The following is a 24,561-nucleotide window of genomic DNA, read 5'->3' on the forward strand; positions in this document are numbered from 1 at the left end:
TAAGCAAAAAATTTGTTCACTTTATTGACTTAAGGCGCTCTTCAAAAATAAATACATCGGTACTTTTCAGACTCAGAGCAATGTTAACAAATTCAGTTAAGTGGGAATGTGATAATAACATATAAAAGGTAATACAAAATAACAAACATATATAAACACTGAACTGGAACAACTAATCAAAATAATATATCAATTTAATTAACCCTATGAGTTTAACATCTTTATTAACTCATTGAGCATCAGTAAGCCGAAAACGATATTCTCACAGTTTACTTTTAGCACTGGACGTTCCTTTACTTGAAAAGTGACTAATATTAAACTTGCAGACGTCATTGTTTGACCGGCAAATCTGAAAAATTGCATTAGAAAAAATTGAAAGTACAAAATTTAACCTACCTTAAAAGATCTGGAGAAGAATTATCACAGGGACCTAAATTGGTAAGTTCGGCAATACGTTCACCAACATTATTGCACTCAGATAGAACCGTAGTGTGTTCATTTATGCCACACAATTTAGATTGTTTTTCATCAAACATGCCACTAGGCATTTTGACAGGTCGTACCAATTCACCCACATTTGGCTGAATGCAAACGGAGAAATTTCCTAAAAATCCAAGTTAGGTTTTGCCAGACCTATTATGAAAATAAACCAACCTAAGGAAGACACAATTTCAAAATTCGCTGGGTGTGTAGTATCATTAAAGTCAACCCCTAAAGTGGCAGGAAGCGAACAATTCGGCGGCAATTTTGGTATGCAAGCAAAGTCATGCATACTCATCCCAACTGCTAAGTTCTGAAACAAAACTTAATTACCTTGGACTGTTAAAAACTTACAAAATTGTATACCTTCTTGCCTAAACGAATGTCATTTATATCTTCAGAAGTATTATTGACAAAGGTAATGTTAATGTTTGTCATGCTAGGAGAATATAAATGTGGATTTCTTGTAAAACGGTAAGAAGCAGACAGGCCTTTGCCGTTAATTTTACTCAACAATTCTTTGGGTGAAGTATTAGTAAAAACTGGTGAAACCACTTGTAAGGTGGTTGAAGGCTCAACTGGTGTCGCTGGAGTGAGAAATCCACCTTAAAACAACAAAAATAAATAAAATGCTAAATCAGATAATGCAAGTACTAATAAAATTGAAATGCATACCTAATGAAGGGGTTAGCACTGGGGTATTGGCATCCAAATCCGAAAAGTCTAATAGCAAATCTAAATTCGATTTTTGTTCACTATTCTTGCTGACGTTATTCGACGTAACCTTTTCTTTATCTACGTGGTTAGATGCTGTAGCATCATTAATTTGATCTTCATCAGAACTCTCCTCTTCACTTGAAGACTCTGATTCTTCTGACGATGATTCGTCAGAAGATTCCTCAGAGCCGCTTTTTCTAGAAAAAAATACACGTTTTAAACCACGGACTAAAAATAAATAGAAAGAGTCACTTTTCGGTATCATCCTCAGCTGAACTTTCAGGGTTGGTAGTTTCTTCAGTTCCAGTATCTTCACTAGAAGATTCGCTGTCCGAAGAACTGGAACTTTTGCTCCCTTCAACAGAAGATGTTGCTTCAGAAGCTGATTCCCATGAAAACATGTTTTGTTTCCCTTTTTTGTCCTGAAAGTTGCTTAGTATAAGTAGGCAATCTTTTCAATAAAGCAAGTTAATATTTTTAATAAACGTTTTGCGACTGAAAGTTGCGCTCTATCGAAATAGTTTAAAAAAAGCAGTTTGGTGCATCCTGTCACTTTTTGCCTCCTTAAGGAGGCCCTTAAATGCAAAAACACCTTAATACAATCTTATAGAGGATGAAACCTACAACTTTCATTATTTACTTTTTTGAAGCTCCTCAAATAACGGAGCTATTTAATTATTTATAAAAAATATATTTCAAACTTTGACACCACTTTTCTCCCTGACTGTACCAAATTTTCTAGTGTTTTTCACGTTATTGAATAGGAAACTTAATGAGGATTCCGAAAATATGCTTAAAACACTAATTTTCTCACTCCAAGTGGGTTTACAGGCGATTTTAACCTTGACAGTCCTTTCAAACAGTGTTTCTGGCAGTTCAAACTTTGACACCACTTTTCTCCCTGACTGTACCAAATTTTCTAGTGTTTTTCACGTTATTGGATAGGAAATTTAATAAGAATTCCAAAAATTTGCTTAAAAACATGATTCGGTTACTCCAAGTGGGTTTTACAGGCGATTTTGTCCCTGACTGTCCTTAACAGTATTCAATTTTCAGTACACCAAACAGTTTTTCCTAAATTACTCAAAAACGGTGAAAGTTACAAAAAAATTACAAGAAATCAAAAATGTTTCTAATCAACTCCTTAACCCAACACTGTAAATTTACAGGACCGTTTTTACTTCCAGTATACAGGGTGTGCATGAAAAGTATGGTGATTGACTGTTCTTGGTCACCCTGCAGTCAGCACGCAATTTTTCAGATAGAATATTTTGCTCAACACCACTGGAAAGAGGAGCTCAAGACGGTTAATTTGAGAGGTTCAACCTCCCTGATTTGTGACACCCGCTGCTTTGACCGTAAATTACTCCCTTATTTGAAAAGTTACGTCAAAATGTCATAGAAAACAAAAGATATCAGCCTAAACTCACAAAAACTTACCGTACGTTTGTAATGTTTGGTAGGCTCCTCAACGGGAATAGGCTCAACGTTTCTTACATCACCTGAAGGCGGTTCCTCAGGAAAGTCTGGCAAAGGCTCATAGCCAGCCGCTCGTTGCTTTATATAATGCGATAAAGATCCCAATTGTAAGTCTTCCTGATCTGTAATGTGTATGTTTTTATTGAGTTTATATTCATTTTTAGTTCTTACACTGGGTACCTTTAAATTGTGATTGTAAAATGGGCGCTGGTTTGCTGGCTAAGAAAATTCTCGCGGATGCGGCAGTTAATTTTCCATTTTTTTCGCTGATAAAGTGTTTTAATAATCGAGCTTTATCGCGAATGTCGTAGTTTTGATCGTATCTGGCTAAGTTAAAAATGTATTGACACAGCAAGGCTGTTTGTTCCGGGTTAGTGATGTACAACTTAACTGCTAAATTCATAACTTGCAGCTTGACAATGTCGTGCTAAAATAAAAATTAGGGCATTCTCATTTTATGCGTAAAAAAATTATTATTATAAGTACCTCATCAGCAAATGTTTTAGCAAGTTTCCTAAGTACATCAGGTGCAATTTTAGGAACTTTCTGAGAATGTTCCCCCAAAAGCCAGAGAATTGCAGCTCTAGCTTGGGCAACAGTAATAGTATCAAGTAATCTAGCCATATGGGTGATTATCTCTTTTGGGTCTGCGGCTTGTGTTTGCAACAGTCTTTTAATAACAACTACACTTTCTGCCACTACAGCTTCTAAAATATAACAACCATACATTAACTGGTTTTACAAAAAGTAAAACAGGCACACTAACCATCTCTATTTGATAACAAAAAAACTAATCCGTTAAGGCACGTATCTGTGACGTCAGAAATGGAACAGGCACACCGACCGATAGCTTGAATTGTCGCAGCCACAAAATTTTTGTCATTACTGGAGATGTAAGTCTGTAGTTCTCTCAATATTATGAAAACGTTAGCATCTGTAGTTAAATTTGTTAGAATTTCCAATTTTAAAAGCTTCACATTGGTGGGATCAGAAGTCCGGACAAAAAAGCTCTTTAAGTAGCTCTCAAACATCCCTTTATTCTTTGAACTAATAGAAGCTATAGCGTTCAACACGATGCTCTGCACTTCGATGTGCGAGCGCAAAAGACGCACTAATGCCTTTGCAGCCAAAGGAAATTCATTTCTTGGCGCTGAATGATGATATAATTGTGCTACCGCCATTACGACAGCAGCATTCCTGGACTGTAAAAGGGGTCGAGTAGATCTTAATATCAATCTATGATCAGGGTCCAATGTAGGAGCTGCTCTATCCGAAACGTCGGAGTTTGAGTCGTAAAACGGACGGTCCTGTTCATTTTCAAGTTCCTACAAACCTTCAATATGAACAATTTCTGTTTGATATGTCAAATTGTTAGTAAACCAAAAACTTGTTAATTTCTCAAATATGAGTAATAAACTTTTGTACTTTATTATACTATTTTAAACTGTTTTTTTAATCAACCCCTTTGATAACGTTGCAATATATTGTGTTTTTAACAGGATAAATTTTGCTTAAATCAGAATAAAAACTAGTCAGAAAATCTAATCACACATTGTTGAGAGATCAAAAACAATGCCAGAATTACAAATATTACCTAAATTTTTCTTTTTATACCTACCATTTGAAATGTGATTCTCTGAGCCATTTTAATATCAAACTGGTCAGAAAAAACATATTTCTTGAGGTTCCATCTCATAAATGCTTCAGCTGATTACAATAATGTGAAGATTCTAAAAAATCTGATTCACAAAACCTGATTTTAAAATAGATTTTTTTTCTACTGAATAGGGCCCCTTAAGCACATACATTTTACAACATCATTAAGAAATATTCAAATTTAGTGTACATTTCAATTATTTAGATGTTTATGTTAGTCAAAAATGATCTTTAAGAACATAAACTATAAACAAATAATGTCATGAGTAATCAGCATAAGCTGTCCCATTCAAAAATAAACCACAGTAAGAATTACATAACTACTTAACAGAATTATTAATTTATCACAATTAAATATTAATACAACACTTAAAAGGTTATAAGAGAATAATTAGTTCCAGCAATACATTTTTTAAAATGGTGAAGTTTAAATAAGTACCCAGCTAATAAGTACTCTGTTGTATAATGTTAATTAGAACCATTCCTCTTTAGGCTCATTTAAATAAAACAAAACAAATAAGAAATAAGAATTTGAAAGAATTTTGGGGTAATATCTGTAATTAAGTTCCATAGGTTATAAATAAAATGTAACTTATTTGTTGTCTCAATATTTTAAGCCACAAACAGGTGTTACACTGTTAGTCACAATAAGAAAATAGTTTACTTAATTTCATAAATTGCTTACATTTATCATAACAAGTTGGTTAATCACAAATGACCTAAATCCACCCTTTATGTTAACTAACGACTAATAATGAAAAAATCTACTTACATGAATATTGGGATTAGCAAATTGGGACCTGACATATCTTGTTAACATGTTAACAATGGTAACTTGACCCCACTCATCCACATCTACTATCAAGGCACAGAGTTTGCGATATACTTCATGTATTAAATCTATTCTTTCAGGACACACTTCTGTAAATGCCATAACTGCTGAACCAAGAACTAACACAGTCTTATCTGCTAGTAACTTCTGGATAATTGTTACTAGTTCTGATTTTAATTCATTGTCTAAACTAAAAATTAAATATTTGCTAGGACCAGAAATCTAAATTTTGAGGTATTTATTACCTGTACAACTTTGGTATTGCATGAGCTGCAGTTTTTCTGACATAAGGTGACATGTCAGAAGAGGCATCCCTGATAGCTAGCATTACAATAGGTGATATCATTTTAACTCTAATACTAGATAAAACTCTTAAAGCACCAGCTCTAATTAATGGATTTGGTTCTTTTAAAGCTCTTTGAAATGTAGATATTGACAGTAAAGCTAAGTCTTGCTGTTCTTCAGCATACCGTTCAAGATAAACATAAACTAGTTTCTTAACTTCAATGTTTTTTGATACTACGTTTTTAACAACAGCAGGAAATAACATTGAAGCATCCCTTCCTTTTGCTATCATCTATAAAACACATACAACAAGGTGTTTTTTAAGTAGGACTAGAAACTAGAGTTAACAAACATACCCCAATTATTCTTTTCATTGCTTCTAATTTCAAACTATCCTTATTAGAATCCAGCATTTCCTTAAGATCGTCATGCCTAGATAAATTAGTTTAGAACTCTGGTATCCCAGTACTAAATAATAACTTACTTTTTAAAATCAGAATTGAAAAAGCCTCCAGTTGCTGGATCTGCAGCATATTCGGCTTCAAAATTTAAACCACGGTCGTTCGAATATGAGTTGGAGCTTGACATATTTTGTGATGCGGATGCTAACATTTCAAAAATATATTATATCATTTAAAATATAGTATTATTATTAAACAAATTTGTTACAAATATAAAACACACAGGACACACATCACATAGCTTTTATTTGACAAGTGACACGTCTCTCTAATCTCTATAACCTCTAATTTGAAGGATTGGTGATTGGTGGAATTTTGGAACCCTGCACTGGCGCCATCTACCACTAAATTGTCGAACTAGAACAAAGTAGCAAATGATGATATTCAAACTGTACACCTAGCATATTCCTTAGAGAACAGGATGAAGGCTGTTTGATGTTTGAATGTTCTAGTTCAAATTATCGCTTCAATAGTAAATATCTGGTTTTAATTTTTAATTATTTATTACAATTTTGACGTCATACACATTGAAAGGTTGAAGTATATTAGACAACTGTCACTAGTGTCATCATACTCCCTCCTCTTAGCGTGTGATCGTTTGGGAAGGATCCTTTTCGAACGGACGAGCGGCCATTTTGTGGTTCCTTTTTCTCTTGACACTGGTAACGCATGCTCAGGAGAGTCTATTTTATAGTGAGGTTAATTTGGTTGTTTTAAAATTTTCAATTTGAATTAATTTAAACATTTGATTGTTTTTGCTAAGTGTACGTTCTTTTAATTAACGTTTTACTGTTTTGAGCATTATCCACAACACGCCAGGGTAAGTGACGCTTTCGCCCTGTTATAAGTTGCACATCTTTGCGTTTTTCGCTAGTTATTTAGCCGCCAATTTCAAAACTTTTGTACTTTAAATAACTTTTTCTTAAAAAAAACCCTATTTAGGGGTTTTGAGTGTACATGTAGATACTCAGTATTTTCATTTCATAGATCATGGAGTCGTTCAAACCTACTTATGAAGAACTAAGAGCATGCATGGCAGATAGGCAATGTATAAGAAATGTCTGTATCCTAGCGCACGTAGATCACGGAAAAACTACGATTGCTGACTTATTACTTGCCACAAATCTTATTGTCAGTAAAAGACTAGCAGGAACTATAAGATATCTTGATAGCCGCCCTGATGAGCAAGCTCGTGGGATTACTATGAAATGTAGCTGTGTTTCACTATTAAACTTAACTTATGATGAAGAACTAGACAAAAATAGAAAACTTTTGTTTAACCTGATTGACACCCCCGGCCATATCGACTTTTCCTCTGAAGTTGGAGCAGCAATTAGGTTATGTGATGGGGCTCTAATTGTGGTCGATGCAGCAGAAGGAGTTTGTGCTCAGACTCGAGAGGCTATCAAACATGCTTACCAGGAGCACCTGAAAATGATACTGGTCATAAACAAACTTGATCGCTTGATTATGGAGCTGTTCCAGGATATTGACACAATTTTCCAGAATGTGACTAAAATTATTGAAGACTGCAATGTGGTTGTTGCTGAAGCCTACCAGTATGGATTTACTAATGATGAAGTGGACATTGAAGATACTGGTAAGCTAACTATTGACAATCAAATGTTTTTAATGAATTTTCAAAATGGTTATTTTTGTTTTGTTTTGACTTTTTTTGGTATTTGAGAAATTTTGAAACTTGCAAAGGATTAGTAGTTATTTGCAGGTTGGGTTTGAAAAAGTGTACGTATTTTGCTCTCCTGTAGAATTTTCTTTGAAAGAAGAATCCTATTATATGATGTATTATTACAATTATTGATTTTTTTCAATTATGCTGAGCCTTATTAAGTTTGTTTCATTACACAAAAACCAGTGCACAATTTTGAAGTCTTACAAAAGATTTTTTTGTGTTATGGAACAAACACAAAAAGTCTCTACTCTGTATATCTTGGTGGGTTTTACCCATTGATCAAAAAAATTCAATACATGTTTGAAAAAGCTTTTTACTCACTGATTGGTTTCTTTTATTCACCTGTTTTTGTTCAGAAATCACCACGTTTTATACCACTGAAAAGTCTCCCTTCAATCATTACTATTCAGATAATAACTTACTTACTAGGGCAAAAGAGATACTCAAGAGGCCAGACTTTTTTCTATTTTCTACCTGCTTAGCCCCTCTCCTAATTTATTAAGATTTTGTGGCTTCTTTCCACCTCTTTATCATCAGTACTTGGGGTGTGTTCACTTGTAACACTCCTAATGCAAGCCATTGAAAATTGAGTATCATAAATTAGGCCTAAATAATCAGCTTTTTTGTAAATATGACATGAGCCACCCCTCTTCAGGGTAATTACTAAGCTGTATTCTTTTTTCTTTTCAAGACAGTCACAAAAACTCTGAACTCTTTTTTTAGTTAAAATCACTTGATCTTTGTTAAAGTTTAAGTTGAAATGCATTTGATTAGCCATCTTGTCAATAAAAGGTTGGTTCTACTTTGTCTTTACAGTGTTGCCAGCTATATTTTGATATTCAAACAGAACCTAGCAAGCTACTGAAATAAAGTAGTTAGCTACAATTACAAGCTACATTATTATTCTATTATTCAAGCTACAATTTGGATAGCTACTTTCTGAAAAAAGTAGTAAAGCTACAAAGTAACTAAAGCTACTAGTTGGTTTAATCTAGTTACTTGTTACAAATTATAGTATAATACAGGGTGACCCAGGAGTGAGTATTGGTCTATTTTGCTGGTCATTCTATTGACTTTCACCAACCACTGGGTTACCCTGTATGTATAACCAAATTTCTAATCAACTTAATAGTTGTGAGAATTGTATCTTTTAAAATAGTTATGTCTTATTTATCTTATTTTGTTAAAGTATACTATTTGAAATATGAAAAAAACTTAAATTAATTATGTAGCTGAAGCTACTTTTAGTAGCTCAACTTCAGTAACTTAAGTTACTTCAAATGTAGCTTTATGAATACCAATGCCACAATGCAGAAAGCTACAGCTACAGCTACTTATTTGAAAAAGTAACTAGAATACAACTACAAACTAACCAAATTGTAGTCAGTAGCTTAACTAATTAGTAGCTAGCTACTGCCCGGCTCTGTATTCAAAATAATCTAAAACCGTCATTGGAGTTCCTGTTCTGCATTTTTACGTTTTGTCAATTTTGTATAATATAAAACTAGAGTATTATACTTAAATCTTTAAAACAAGGATATACCAAACGATTCTGTGGTGAATATAGCGGGATTGGCTGGGTTTCCAATTGATTGATAGGATGATAGTTTAGATTTACTTTGATCAAACTAAATTGGTCAATACGCATGCCTCTAATTTTAGAACTCTCGGTTCTTGCTCTTATATATGTTAAATGATACTTTGATAAGTTTTTATCTAAAAAAAGTTTACATCACTCTGTATATCAATACATTCTTGTATTTTAATGGCACTAAATTAAAATATAAATGACGGTTAGTCTTAAAAAATATTGTTTGTCAGGTTTTCTCTTCTGCAACAACTGGAATTACAAGTAATATTCACTTACTAAATTTCAGGGTTGCTGTTCAGTCCAGACACAGGCAATGTAATTTTTGCCAGTGCATCTGATGGATGGGGTTTCACAACCAAAGACATTTGCCGCATGATAATTGATAAAGTAAAAAATGAGACTGTAGAGACCCTTAACAACAAAATGTGGAATTTTGATTTTTGGGTGGACTCGCAAGGCAACGTCAAGTCTGGAGCCGTCACAAAACAAAAGACGAACATATTTTCACAGTTTTGTCTTCGCAGTATTCTCCACATCTATCAGACGATTGCTATAAAGATGGATAAAACCGAACTACCTAAAATATTGAAGACCCTGAAAATAACGGATCCAACGAGAGAAATGCTGTTCACGACCAATGCTAGGCAACAAGTGAAATTACTTCTGTCTACTTGGAGTCCACTTGCAAAAAAAGTATATCTTCAAACGTTAAATGTGATTCCCTCACCTAAAGAGATAAATGACACCAGAATTCAGTACTTACTAAACGCGAACAAACACCTAGAAGACACCTACTTAAATTCATGTGTAGAGAGCTTTATGCCCTACCTTAAACGATTTGATATAGACAGTCCAACCTATTGCTACGTTTCAAAGCTATTTTCGGTTGATAAGCTGGTTTTGGAAAAGGAGGCTATTAACGTCAGTCATCAGGTGCGTCGACCTAGACCCATAGTTTCATCGGCGCATCGCGCTATGCCTACGGAACAATCAACTGACCAAGCATGTTCCTCGTCATCTACGACCGATGAAGAGAAGATTAAATTAATTGAAGATGAAATAGTTATTATCGGTCTGACAAGGGTGTTTGTCGGATCGTTACGAATAGGCCAACAAATATATGCTTTGACGAAGGACTATTTGCCGGATGAATCAAAACTAGCAGAAAATGCTGATGCTTTTGTTGCAACTAATAGAAGTGTCAGTACAATCACAATAAAAAAACTGTATATTTTAGTTGGAAAGGATTTGATTGAGACGGATTGTGTGCCTGCTGGAAACATTTGTGGTATTGACGGCGTCCACACTGGCGTAATTCGAACCGCGACATTATCCACTCAGTTAAATGTAGTGCCGTTGGTTGAGCAACAGGTTCTGCTCCCCGTTGTTCGCTATGCTATTGAACCAGTCGATCCAAAACATCTACCAATTTTACGCCATGGATTAAAACTGTTAAGCCAGACGGACTCGGGCGTACAAGTAATGCTTCAGGAAACTGGTGAATTAATTCTTCTTACTGCTGGAGATGTTCACTTGGAAAAGTGTATGGAAGATCTAAAAATGAAATTTGCTAAAGTTAAATTCAATGTGTCATCACCTATGGTCGCATTCAGAGAAACTGTTCTTAGTAAATTTTTTGAGTCGAGGAAAGATAAACGCCTCCGAACCGAACAAATCGTCATGTCGGTAAAAGTGGTTTCATTACCTTCACCACTGGCCGAAATGATCAGTAAGAACCACGAATTGCTTACTACGATTGAAGAACATGAACAATATGGCTTTATTGATTTAATGAAACGTTATTGTTTACTGAACATGGTAACTAGAGCACCACCCCCGAAACCAAAAGTCTTTAAAAGCCAAAGGACCAATAAAGCTATAGAACACCTAAAATCTCAACTTAAGACGGCTTGTGAAGAAGTAGGAACCGGATGGGCAAACTTTTACGATAAAATCTGGAGCGTGGGTAAAATGCCGGATTGCCCCAACTTGCTTATTAACAACACAAAGAATTATTCTCAAAACATATTTCTGGAACTGAACATGACTCACCGAAATTGCTTATTGGATCAGCAGTTTCGAAATGCTTTTCAAAATTTCCTTAAGGCTGGACCTATATGTAACGAACCCGTGACAAACTGCGCTGTGATAGTAGACAATTTAAAATTGGTTGGAAACCTATGTTTGGAGGAGTTTAGCCCCCAGTTGATTGCTGCTGAAGAAGGAGCTGCGTACAATACTTTTAACGATGCTTTCCTAGCCACCGAAGTGCGACTAATGGAACCTATATTCACCACCAGTATCCGGGTAGTTCCAGCTATTTTGGGTAAGTTTTTGCGTTTCTTTTTTTGTAATTTGGGATTTTGGGTGGTACAGAAATACTTTTAATATTCTTCTAATGGTTTATTGATTTACTGCGTGCATAATATATACAAGTACTTCCTGGTATCCAAGTAAATTCTCTAGGCATTATTAGGTATTCCTTTAGCCTTTGTATTTTGTTTATATGGATGAAAAAAAATCCCTAAATTTTAGCCATATTTAAAACTGTCGTGAACATAAATTTAAATTGGACTTATTTTACCTGTTGTGTATATTTGCCAAAAACGAATTTTAAATATGGCCAAGAACAGTTTAACTTTTATCTTACAACTTCTATTTATCTTACTATACTCAACTTTAACTACTTATTTAGACTGTATTTTAGGCTAACTTATTTATCTACCGATCTAGGTACAGCACAGTGAATTTTCCAGCACTGTTTGCTAGGTCAGCAAGTTGAAAGTTATCAACAAGCAGAGGTATCAACCTAACAGATCATAAGATCGCTTTAACATTGCTGAAGTTGAATACAGGGTAATGTTTTTAAAGTGTTTTTTTTTTTAATAATGAAGTCTTAAAGGTGTGGTTAGATTTTAAACCATTCAAATGACTTACGGTGTATTGGTACCAAAGTATGCTACAATAGAGATTTATTTTGATTGAGGAAAATACATAAAACGATACTTGTTAGATTTTTTATTTTCAATTAACTCATCTAAAATGCATCTCTTTGTAGCATATTAGGAGTTTTAAATTTCATTCTAATTAAAACAATATCGTGACACTTTATAACACATGCACCCTGTATGCTCGTATACTAACTACTACACTACTAATTGCGCTATGAAAACTGGACGAAAATTATCTTAAACGAACTTAATAAATAGCTTTCGTGATTAAATAGATATAAATATTCAATCAGATTTAAATAGACTTCTTGTAATCACATATAAACTAATTGCTTTAGCATATACTGAATTCGATTAATCCCATAATGCTGATTCTGCAAGTTCTCGGGCTTTTTGCCAGGGGAATGGGGGAAGGTCCAAACTCCGTGTAGTTCTCAAAGGTCTGCCCCTACGTTTAATGTCTACGCACATCATTCCGTATACTCGTATGCCAGGCACGCTAGCATAAGTTGGTTGGTCGTGGGACATTGGACCCTCTGCAAAAAATGTTTTTTGAACCATCTAGTATAGTAACATTTTTAAACTATGCAACTTGACCAACTTTTCTATTCAATCCTCCCATGAACTAATATGAGACACCAAATCTTAAAATGTTTTTTGTTTTACTCATACAAGCTGGGACACCCAGTATAGTTTCTAGTTTCTATACTAACCTAACGTACTGCTGTCTGGACATCTGCAGATAACCAAGTAATGCGATTTTCCAGTCCTAATGTTTTGAAGGGCCAGAAGGGACCAATCCCTTGGTGCTCTGCATATCCTCATTTCACTGGTTGGTTCACAAGTTTTTACCAGAGTTATAGCCTTCTAAAAAGTAAATATTTATTACATAATGAATCTATAAAAATTTAAAGAAGCAACTTTGTGGGAAATTTATTCAACAACACAGTCTTCACCATTTAGTTTTGTTTTTTCTGGCTTTATGTTGCACCTTGTAGAAAAATGGATTTTTAAAGTTCATCAAATTTAGTAATTGGTTTCTTTTTTGCACTTTTTCCAAAAAAAAACGCTTGGTTGTATGTATGTTTGTTTCTGCATAAACCCTCAAGGTAAATGGAGTACGTTCTTAAATGAGTAATTGGAATGCATAATACATTATTTCAGAATTCAAGCCCGAGGCTATCTTGCAATTGTTATTTATGCAGATGATACAATTTTAATCAAAGTTGTAGAATTTGAATTTTTTATATTATAGTTTCTTCAATAATTGCCTATGTATAGACTTTAGTTGGATACTATTCTTATATCACTTTCATGAACAGTAAAAGTCCCGATTAACATAATGAATTCAAGATCTCGTTTCAAGTTAATATTCTGTCTCCTAACCACCACATGTCCGGAAGGTTAGGCAATACTGCAATAAAGTTAAGTGCATTTCACTGCTGAAGCATCTTTAATGATTTCCGCGAAGTGATCTAGAAATCACTTCTTGTGCCATTCTTAATTTTACACCTTCATAAGAAATTAAATGCGAAAAAGTGAAACCATTGTACTTTTAGAGAGTACTCTAAAGATGATTTTCTAGTACAACACGTCGGTTAACTTATCTAACTATACAAATTGATGATGAGGCTGAAGAAGAGTGCAAAAAGCGTGAGACAGAAGTGAAACCGGCTCTGATTGAGCTTTACAATTAACATGGAAACCATTATCGTTTATATCATCGTTTGCCCTTTAGCAATTTTTTATGACAGTACTTTAATTCGACAGGCACCAGATAATTGCATACCTTTACATCGTGCCAAGTAATGTTGGATAGGATTCTTATCGGGAAATGCGTATGGGTTGTTTAGTGGAGTTGTAAAAGTACTTTACGGCCTGCTTACCCTCGATTTTTTATTAATGCTTAGCTCGGTGGTATGAAGGTCGTCTGAGTTTAAAGATGCTGAACATGGATCCCGGTATCTCGATGGACAAGCGCATAATGGTTGAGTCCAGTTCAGTCTCACGTACACTGCATTGCACACCTAAAATATTGTGATTAACACATGATAGGTTGTTCTGAAAGTGAAAAGTGGAGAATAGACAAGTTTGGTGCATAAGGAATATGTCAAAATTTAAATATGTGATTTTGAACTCTTTTAGCTGAAACTAGTTGTCTATAGGACATCTTGTATATTGTGCACCAAAATTTGATCTATTTTTAATTTTTTTTCCATGATGTGTAACACATATGCGTATCAAAAGATTACCATGTCAAATCATTTGGCTTGTTAATCCAGCTTAAACCCAATTTGGTGAATGTTATCAACATGTGACTTATCAGCTTGACAACATTTTGGTGCATATGTTATCACAAACAACTTTTTTTTCTCATTAAGTTTACCTGTTGAATTGCGCACTCTGGCAACAGGTAAATGTGTTGGTTGTGTGGATAGTAGTGGTACTTGGTGGGTTTTACTAAAGCAGCACCAGCTCCAGCAGGCAGGGGCAGTAAATTCTGAAACAAAAAAAAAACACGTTATCACTACTTGATAGGACATTTTAAAAATATACGAAGTTAGCAGTATACTGCATTAAACCTATTTATTGCAACTGCCAAGAGAAATACATTGCCATTATATGTATTCAAATTTATGGAACATTTTCTTCTATTGGCGGGTGTTATTTATTGGTTTAAGATAGCACAGTAAATGGAAACACAATTTAAGACTTAACCGTTTCGTGTCTGCACGTGTCAGTAAAAGATTTATTTAAGTTCTTGACGGTCTGCAGGTTGCTAGAACATTGCTTATTACAAGTTAATCATAGTGATAGTTGTTTAGCATAGTTCCTGTTAGGAATTTAAATTTAAATTAAAGCTCAAAAGCTTATTATGAACGAGGGTTCCTCATTGTTAAGTATAGGGATTTTATAGAAAGTCAGTTATTAATAAAGATGCTTCTGTATGTTTAAAGCACTTAACTTGAAAAAAAGTTTCAAATTACAACGTTGGCGTTCTCCCTAATGTTACCTCCGTGTAATTTCCATAATGCAGAAATCCGTTCTAAGGCGTATAAAACTTTAGTGCTCTATTACCCGGTGATGTAATTACGCAATTTGTTGCTTCCATTTTCCTAACGCACTCGAGAGATTTTCAGTTCCTGCTCTGGTTTTTCTTCATTCCGTTAAACACTTTCAGGTATATAATTGCTTCCTGTCATGTTCTCGGTGTAGGAGCGAAAGGACATCGAGATAGTAGTTATTTAAAACAGTCCTGAAGAAAAATGGAGTTAACACTTCGCCTTCGTGCGCCGTGGTGCATATAAATCGATAGAGACCATCGATTACGGCGCACTACATTAAGATGGTTGTCAGCTTGACCTGGTACCATACCAAAGTGCATATGTAGCACCCCTGAGGGCTATCATAGAATCGAACAAAACTAACCCAGTGTCAAGGCCGAACAGTCACGACTCATCGTTGTTCGGTCGGCGCCTTTTATAGATCATTGCTGTTTCAAGATGTTCCCAGCCCCGACTATCTTGGTTTTGTTTCGCTATTTTCACTTCTGCGGAAAGTTTATCTTCCACTTCTTTATTTGTAGTTGCTGCAGACTGTAGCAACTATCCAATATTGCACGGTTTTACAAAGTCAATATTCATTTTTATGTCCGAAGTATGACGTTTGCAGTTTCTCATGGTGATTCAGCTGTTTTAGTTGCATCAGAAAATCACAATGCTTTATGTGTTATTCGATTTGTATGATCAGTTTACGACCAGCAACTTTTTTCAGCATGGTCGTTTTAATATGATTGCTATCTCATGAAATATGGTTTATGTTAGTCTTGTCCTCACAGAGAGAATCCAAAATTTGTTGGTCATTTTTTCATCTTCTGTGTTATCTTTATATTTGGATATTGGTTGTGAAAAGGTCAAGACTAGAACAAGTTTTTTTTTATGGTGTTGTTAAATAAGGACCATAAAGGCGGCCTTCTATTGTTGCTTACCATTTTCTGAAAAGCCACCATTTACTTACTCATTCTTGTAAACCAACTAACAATGCAACCAGAAATCTCAGGTGCACGACCGAAATATTTCACGTATACAAACACACTAATCTATTTTAAGTAAAATAAATCTGCCTTCCGCAATGTGTGCTACCTACGGTACTGTGTCAAGGAACATCAAAAATCACCATTATGGTGATGCAAATCACTAACAGAATTTTAATGATGCTATATTGCGGTGTGTTCTTTAACCTCGCCCAAATATGTATATTGGGGTTACGCCATTCGTCTACTGATTTTCGATTTGCTGCAGGCTCGCATTTTCCATCTCTTCTTTTGTGCTGTTTGGGAACTCAGCCTATCTTAAGACCATCCAGCCATGCAACGACCGAAACTGGGTTGAGGCAATTTACCCATACGTGCAACATATGCTTGCTTATAGTATAATCTCAAGCTTTTAAAATATAAAAAAGACTGCTCTTTAATCAACCACGATTATTTTTGCGATTGTAAACAATATCAACACAGCTTGTCTTTTACTAACTGTACAATTTACCGAATAAGTGAAACCCATACATCTTCCGTACAATTACGAAACAACTCATCTATGGGTGTGTATGTTATTGGTGCGCACAATTTTTTGGCGTAGGGTAGGTCAAGATATATAAATAACATGACCTAGTAGCTCTCGCTCTCAAGAGTGTTGTTATTAATTTCTTTCGTCCTACTTCACTCTGCTGAATTGCTTTTGGTGTAGCATATGTTTGATGTTTGCTATAATGACTCGTTATTTGTTGTAAGTGGGTTCATGATGGAAAATGTTTCTTCTAATCGCGCCAATTTTTGTTAGCAGTGACATCCTTTACTGGCTTTTATTGGGTTATTAATCTTGCAATTACTAGATAAATCTATAGTGGACTGCCAAAGAGAAGTTATTAGATTGTAATAGGTTTTATTTATTATCAGTCGTTATAGAAGATCGGTTTTTCTCACATGTGTCGTATCTGCTGCTAGTCCCCCTTCTCTAGTCACTTGACTATTTGGTGACTTCAATATCCTGTATAAACTTATTAAACCTGTAAAAAACTTTCTGAAATTTGGTTCAAAATAATTACAGGTGGGAAACAGCAAGTGCTTAGGTTAAAAGCATTTTCAACAGCAGGAATATCGATTTATTTTACGAAATTAGCCATTAGACTACTTTTAATGACAAATCAATTTTACTACCGAAGAGCATAATTAACTTTCCTTTATTTTTCACTACTGAAGCACATTATCAGAATACAGTTAAGGTTGAGGAAGTAATAAAAGCGAATGCAAAAATTGCGGAAACTAGGAAACTGTCATTAAAGCTTTGGAATTAACTGCAACTTAATTCTATTAAAATAACTATATGACTTAATACTCCCAGTACACATTAATATTTACAAGTACTGATTATGCAACAGCTTATAGTGGAAGACGTTATGTAACAGGATAGACAAGATAGACCAGATGGGGAATGAAAAAAAAATTGTAACTAATGGAGCTAGCGCAGCTTCGTGTCGATAATACTCTCGATGTGATTATACGTACATAATAAGATTGTGTGTAATTTCAAGCAAAACAGATTGTGCAGTAAGATGTTGGCAAAATGAATCAATAAGGCCCTGTTAAATAACAGTTAAAACTGTTTTGCACACTTAAACTTGGAACAAGTCATTAAAAATAAACCTTTAGCAACAAGCCTTGTTTGTTTGCAGGGTTCTTCCTGCACACACAAAACACCAACAAAGCTAAACGAGGTGAAGTTAAGAGTACTCGTGACAGAGAATGCATTTCCTAAGTAACTATTCGGAACTGAAATTATGTAAATAATTTCTATTATATATTTGCTAAGACAATTTACAAGTTTAACCTACTGGCATGAATTATTTTTAAAATAAATTCTTCATTTTTAACTAGCCTTATTGGCAATGATCAGAAAATTAATAACAAGTGATGTAACAAAAAACGCAAGAGTGTTGTCGGTACGTGTTCTGGTTTAAATTCCATTATAAACGTTACTAATAAGTGCTATACCGTTGCTACTGCGACTTTGAAACTAGCGGGCAATATTTTATATGTTTATACGGTAATTACCGGTTTGACACCGAAAGCATTTAAAAGGCATTAAATTAATCGCTTATAACACTCAGTCAGTAACCACAGCGAACCGTACCTTTAACGAAAATTATAGTTTTTTTACACTTTTGAGAAGTAACTGTGTTTAAGTCACTGATCGAAAAAACCCGCTTCCTCTGTGTTTTACCAAAAATCCGTTAAACTATTTTGCCTAAGTTATATTTTTGTGAGTAATAGATTAATGTGAGAGTAAGTTTTTATTGGTACTTTTTGTCATGTCAGTTGGACATTTTCTAAAATACCATAAATAAACTGTGTAAAGTAAAATTAGTACATTTTCATAAAGTCAAAACAGCAAGCTAACATTACAAACTATAGATGGAACATAATACGCTTATCTTAACAGGACAAACAGAAATCAAACTGAATCTCTTACAATTTGAGGGTTATTTAATTTTTAGTAACAGTACCACAGGAATCTAAGTGATTTTCAGGTTATTTACGTTTTCTTTTCTTTTACTTCTGGAACTATCCTTTCACGAAATTCTCGTTTACGGTTCCGAACTTTTTTAGAACCTGTTGAGAACCCTTGCACATACAGATTAAGTACATCGTTATTAATTTTGCAGATCCCAGTCAAAATTTTAAAAGGAAGATCAGACCTCGTGTGCACGACCTTTCAGGTATGTTCAACAAGTATATTTTAAAATTATCTTTCTGCCTAAATTTTTTTCTATTTTGGTATCTATCAGTAAAACAATTTCTAATAATAATACTTATTATTTTTTGGCAATTGTTTACTGTGTAGATGATTAAGTATACCTAAAATTAAACAAAATTTGTATGACGTCACTTCTTTCTAACGATTGCATAGTGGTCTGGATGGCAAAAGTGTTGCACTTTTCCCACTACTTAAACGAAGTGTGTTTTTGGGACTAAATTTAAAATATTCTGATTTAAATATGATCATTATTTATACTAAATTGTCACTCTGTAACTTTTTTTTACCAAATTATCAATCTGAACTGAGAACTCTCAAACTTTTGAAATTTGTGACGTCATCTTAATTTACGTTGATTTTTGGTATAGAATAAAGCTTGGAACTTTGCTCCACTTTCCTTTTCTAAATTTTAACTTTTACTTCAACTAAGGGAGAATAATAACATAATAACATTTTCTTAATGAGAAATCAAAACGATGAATTTTTTTTATATAATAATGAGGATTTTAATTCCTAAAAAGGCAAATCAACTTGTTGATCAGGTCATGCATCTAGGTAAGAGCATCACTTGTCACTCAATTGTTTCCATATTGATCATTACCTATATACCTACATAACAAGTTTAATAATAGTAAAACCGAGTTATAAATCTTATGCAGTATATAGTCAGGCGGTACTTTAATGCAATCTCTGTGGTGTAAAAGCATTGCCTAATTTGGACACATCTTAACGTTGTAGTTGCCTTTTGGGCAAGCCATTTCAGTACATTTACATACAGCATCCTTAATAAGTTGTTTGAACACGAAGTCTCCTGACTCCTTATGTTAATATTTGCCCGAGAAGTTTAGTTCTAGTCCATTTAGCCGCTAAAAGTTAACTTCCTCAAATATTTTTCATTTGAATACAAATATTATCATCGACTTTTTTGCATGTAGCTTTCGTTTGTCAGCCTTGTTTCTTAAGTAAATATTTGCATGAGAAGTAGTTTGGATCAGTTTAGTAGTAAGTGAACCGTTTTGAATAATTGCGTAGCGTAATCGATAATAATTATTGAACTGAACGTTTTGAAGACTTAATGAACCGAAAAAAATAACATTAGTACAACCCACGATACAATCCGTGGGATAGTGATCGATCCGTTTGATTGAAATGTTTATCCAACAAATAGCATCGCGAGTTATTGATTGGCTGCAGATTCCATCTCAGGTCGTGTTATTTAGTTCAGATTGTGGTTTAGGACTTTTCACATCTATTTGCGGTATGGGTAAATAGAATACCGTAATTAAATCAGATTTACCAAGAAAGTCTTTAATATACATATTGTCAACTTGGGCATGGGAAAATGTGGGTGTTCTTGTTACTGGCTTAACTAATTTAATGCCGTTCCTACGCTGACCTTAAGAAGAACAACACTCGGAGTAAATTATTCTGATGTAAATACGTTCCATATCAATTAATTACTACGGTTGTCGTTGTTACAACATCAAACCGCCAAAAGATGTCCGCCAGAAACTGCTAAAGGAATATGAAGCATTTTAATTTGTTAATTACACAATTAAATGAATAGAAGTCTTCAGAAATAAAACACATTAACAAAACAATAATTAAGGGGTTTGAAACATCACAGTCACCATGACAATGTATTTTAAATATTTTCTCCCTAATTATGAATTATTATTCGCTTTTGGGTACCTACGGTACTGTACCGAAGTAAGAACTGCAGCACCATTTGATACTTATTCTTTGGCTCTTGTTATAAACACGTTCCTTTGTTCTACACCACTCCAGGCATGTGCTGTCATTATACGTGGATTTCTTCCAGCTACCACAAAATTACTATGTTTGTCTCAAATTGTAAATTGCCTATCAGTGTATATGCTCAGGTTTTTATGGTTTCTTCCAACAATAATAATCGACTCCAACACTTAATATTGACGCAGTTTTTCTCTCCTGTTCTCGATCAGTATGCTTTGATTACTTGACAATAAGTTGTTATTTGTTTATTGTAACGACCATTGTTTCACAAAGAAAAAGATTTTCTCAGTGATATTGTTAGTAAAATGCTTACTCATTGCTATACTTGTTCAAATAGTGGACGTATAATTTATTATTTATTAACACTGTTACGTTTCTCATGAGTATACCGTTAATTTGGCGCCAGATGAAAACTGTATCCGATACAGCGTGCATTGTTTTATCCGGCAGTTGTCTATCAAAACAAATCATCACCATTAGCTGCACTAAGTTTCACGAACCACATTTTTCGACACCAATTAATAGGATGCGTTTACCAACTGTGAATTCCTTTAAATACACCAATAATGTTTCAATTAAACCACATCTGTCACGAATTTCACTCGTCACTATTTGACATCAATCCGTGTAATTTTCATCTTATATTTCAAAATAACTTGCAGCTAACAATAATCTGTAATTTAAACTTGTCATGTTGGGAAAGGAAGCCCTCAGGAGGAACGATGATTTTCATGACTGTCATGATTTGAACTTGAGAAGACCACCTATAAATATAACAACCTTCACGCTACCTCATTATTTACTGATCACCATAGGTGAATATATTTACAGATAAATCTACTACAGAAAAAAATATATATTTTAATGTCATGCTCTAATAAGGTGTTATATATTTTTACTAGGTGTCCTTCATTGTGTCCTTTCATTTCTTGTCTACGTATCATAGGCATTAATTTAGTAACACGAAAATATGTTGCATACTAAATAACCCATAAGTTGATAAGTGAAATGGTACACACCAAAGTTATCAACCTTTTTATTTAATATAATTAAATTAGCAACATTTCATTTGCCAATTCCTAAAAAATAATAGAAATTCTAATTTTCATGAAGCAGAATTTCCACATCGAGTGATGTTTGTAGTATTCCAAAACTTGGTGATTCCTTATTTAAATGCATATTCGGTTTTCAAAAATGTGGTTCTGAAGTTTTTCAATGTATGAAAATATTATTGCACCTTGCATCACAGTTATGAGCCATCCTGATCCTTATATTCAGTTCAAAAAGTTCAAAACCATGAGAATCATCCTGAGGATGTCCAAACTAACTGAAGAACCTCGGCAACAAGCTTACAAGGACTCTTAAATGCTATAAAATCTTTGAAAAAGGCATATTTTTTGTCTTAAACCCTTGAAAATCACAACCTCACTACTGAAGAATCCAAATTCCAATCTGAAAAACTGAAAAGTTGAAAATGCTAATACAATCATCATTGAGATGGCTTTTCAATGTTCATCTGAGAAAAACTGAAATGATGAAGATATCATTGGTGTAATAAAAAATAAATGAAACCTTAAATAAAAATATTAATAGATTCTGTAGTTACAAAATGAGAATGTTATCTCTAAATCTAATTTAATCAATGAAAACCTGAACAATAGACGAGCAAGGATTAATGTTCGTTGTGGAATTCACAAGTCAGCATGGCAATCTTTTGTATGGCAGCAAAAGTGATAAAGCTGAAACGAAATGGAAAATAGAATGAAAAGTATATGACGGACTGGCCGAAAGGAGCAAGAAGAGGAAACTTTGAATTGAGATTTGAATCTGATTTTGTTGCCATGACGGACGCCGCAAATGCTCGTTTGTATCGAGATGGTCGACGGATAATAAAGTTCATTTTGCAGCCTTTTCCAGTTAACAATTTGTAAGATGCAGTTCAGTGGCGTTACTAAAGGAAATTGCGTATCACACCTTACTGAAAAAAAAACCCGATTGGGTGTTGATAAATTACTTCCACTTCTGCATTAGTTTGTCATCATCAAGTGTTTTTGCCAACATAATCGTCGAAAAACAATTAATTTCCAAGACGTACTTGTATTGTATGCATTTCATGGTGACTGAATCAAGCCGCAATGCGAAAAATTACTAAAACCACCATGCCTAAAACTCATGATTTTGATTTTGTATACGGTTTTTTGTCAAGTAGGTGTGTTAACAGTGATCTGAAACAAAACTCAAATGCCGTTAAGATGTTTTTAACCTTGTACTGATTGAGAATGATAATCTTTGTTTGCTAAAAATGATCACCTTAGCCGTTATAAACTATTTTTATTTTCTCATATAAGTCATATGCGTGGATGTGGAGATTTTCAGTTTTTAGAGTATCTAAAAAATGTCTAAATTGAAATTTCATCTACATTTAAAATAAGTACTCAAAGAGATTACATTACCATTTTGTTTTATATACTTATCATCCCAATTCTAAGGAACCTCTTGAAGACTTCCTTAATAGCCTTAAAACTTTATTCTAAGTCTATAAACAATGATTTCAATACACTCTTACGTGAAATCAAATGCGATCAATTGCAAAATCCAAAGTAATATAATGATGTTAAAAAAGTGCTATTAAGATGTTCCATTCTCAAATCATACACAATGGTTTATTCCATCATTACAAAAGTTATCGACATCATAATGTTAGCATTCCCTTGGAAGGAAAATAATCCAATTAAGCCGTGCAATGATGGATGTTAATAATTCGACCAGGTTTAAGTTGGGTTTTATTTATAAACGTTTCTAGGTCTGATTTATGAAGGAATTGTCTTTGAGCAGAAAAAATCGTTAATGGATGTCTTTATAGCGTTCGAGTGTTCGAGTTTAGCCCTGTGGCTATATAGCTACCTAGGTGTTACTGATTTATTATTAACAGTACCCTAAGATGGAAGTAATAATTAATATGCTTTGTTCCTTGTGGGGCACTCTGTGGAATTGGTTCGATGAGATTGCGAAATTTAGTGCCATACTGTTCTGATGGTTTATCTATGGTGTATCTGCAAAGTTGGAAAATGTAAACCAAAGTCTAATAATCATAAGTCTGTACTGTAGGAATGTCAGGTAAATCTTATGGCCTATTCAGATTCCAGCTGATGCTGATGTATTAATGTAATATAGGAGAATGCACAATGGAACCATGTAACTAATAAATTTCGCTTCGAATAACCCCTTCCTCGTTGATTCACGAGAAAATCGTGCCATCACGTTTCCAGGTATTTTTACCAATTACTGTATTTTAGGTTTTATTTGCTCGGGAAAAACGTCATATCTCTAGTTTACCTATTTATCATTTTAAGGTTCATAAAACGATAAGAGTATGTATTTATGTAAATTTTCTTGTTGTGGTCTGCTTACATTATCTTTCAGTTTAACATCAGCAAAGAATCAGAGATAATAGGCAATTACAGTTCCAGTTTAAATGATAAATTTCAGTCTAATGGTTATTGTGTTTTTTTTTCAACTAAATAACTGTATAAGCCGCAACTGTTGAGTAACTTAAAAACCACCCAAGACCAACTTGTGGGCGAGCTAAATAAATCATAGATTTGAATTCTTTATCGAGTACCGTAACGCCACAAGTATAAATTGGGAATACATTTTATGCGACATCGTGCCTTTTATCTTCCATCGTCTACAATAAAAACTCATCTTGACCTTTCAGCCAGTTACCACAGAGAAATGCTTTTAAAATACCCAACGCAGTAGGCTAACAGCGCTTTTCGAGATAGGAATTTTTATATAATGCTTTGTCAACAATCGCAAATAAAAATTAAATCAGACAATTTAGCGAAGAAT

At 34.0% G+C, this 24,561-nt stretch overlaps 3 protein-coding genes across 5 annotated transcripts in view; 1 reads left to right on the plus strand and 2 right to left on the minus strand.

The window, feature by feature from the left end:
- On the minus strand, nucleotides 1–6,169 carry rb (adaptor related protein complex 3 subunit ruby). Of its 2 annotated transcripts, none has more exons than XM_081994379.1 (14): nucleotides 5,934–6,169; nucleotides 5,806–5,881; nucleotides 5,410–5,741; nucleotides 5,105–5,354; nucleotides 3,443–4,001; nucleotides 3,163–3,383; nucleotides 2,857–3,103; nucleotides 2,638–2,798; nucleotides 1,450–1,619; nucleotides 1,156–1,394; nucleotides 847–1,085; nucleotides 655–793; nucleotides 397–604; nucleotides 1–349 (listed from the first exon to the last, which is right to left on the minus strand). In XM_081994379.1, the coding sequence occupies exons 1-14, from the start codon at nucleotides 6,059–6,061 to the stop codon at nucleotides 205–207; spliced, it is 3,114 nt and encodes a 1,037-aa protein (XP_081850505.1). In that variant the 5' UTR covers nucleotides 6,062–6,169; the 3' UTR covers nucleotides 1–204. The 2 variants fall into 2 exon arrangements, with proteins under 2 accessions (XP_081850505.1, XP_081850504.1); XM_081994378.1 differs by having other exon boundaries at nucleotides 2,848–3,103.
- A 333-nt stretch (nucleotides 6,170–6,502) lies between these two features.
- The window catches only part of LOC145739062 (elongation factor-like GTPase 1), a 62,423-nt gene continuing 44,364 nt past the window's right edge, over nucleotides 6,503–24,561 (plus strand). Inside the window, exons 1-4 of one of the 2 annotated variants that reach the window (XM_081994380.1) lie at nucleotides 6,503–6,730; nucleotides 6,898–7,510; nucleotides 9,478–11,517; nucleotides 18,863–18,916. In XM_081994380.1, the coding sequence (XP_081850506.1) occupies nucleotides 6,901–7,510; nucleotides 9,478–11,517; nucleotides 18,863–18,916 (2,704 nt within the window). In that variant the 5' untranslated portion in view covers nucleotides 6,503–6,730; nucleotides 6,898–6,900. The remainder of the gene's footprint in view (nucleotides 6,731–6,897; nucleotides 7,511–9,477; nucleotides 11,518–18,862; nucleotides 18,917–24,561) is intronic. The other variant, XM_081994381.1, reaches the window with a different exon arrangement.
- Nucleotides 11,582–24,561, minus strand: part of dsx-c73A (doublesex cognate 73A) — a 30,516-nt gene continuing 17,536 nt past the window's right edge. The window contains exons 2-5 of the mRNA XM_081994390.1: nucleotides 14,529–14,642; nucleotides 14,029–14,169; nucleotides 12,856–13,009; nucleotides 11,582–12,678 (exon numbers count right to left, since the gene is read on the minus strand). Coding sequence (XP_081850516.1) covers nucleotides 12,497–12,678; nucleotides 12,856–13,009; nucleotides 14,029–14,169; nucleotides 14,529–14,642 — 591 coding nt within the window. The 3' untranslated portion in view covers nucleotides 11,582–12,496. The remainder of the gene's footprint in view (nucleotides 12,679–12,855; nucleotides 13,010–14,028; nucleotides 14,170–14,528; nucleotides 14,643–24,561) is intronic.

Source organism: Ips typographus, linkage group LG16, assembly GCF_016097725.1.
Source record: "Ips typographus isolate SLU linkage group LG16, UJ_Ityp_2.0, whole genome shotgun sequence".
Classification (NCBI taxonomy): domain Eukaryota; kingdom Metazoa; phylum Arthropoda; class Insecta; order Coleoptera; family Curculionidae; genus Ips; species Ips typographus.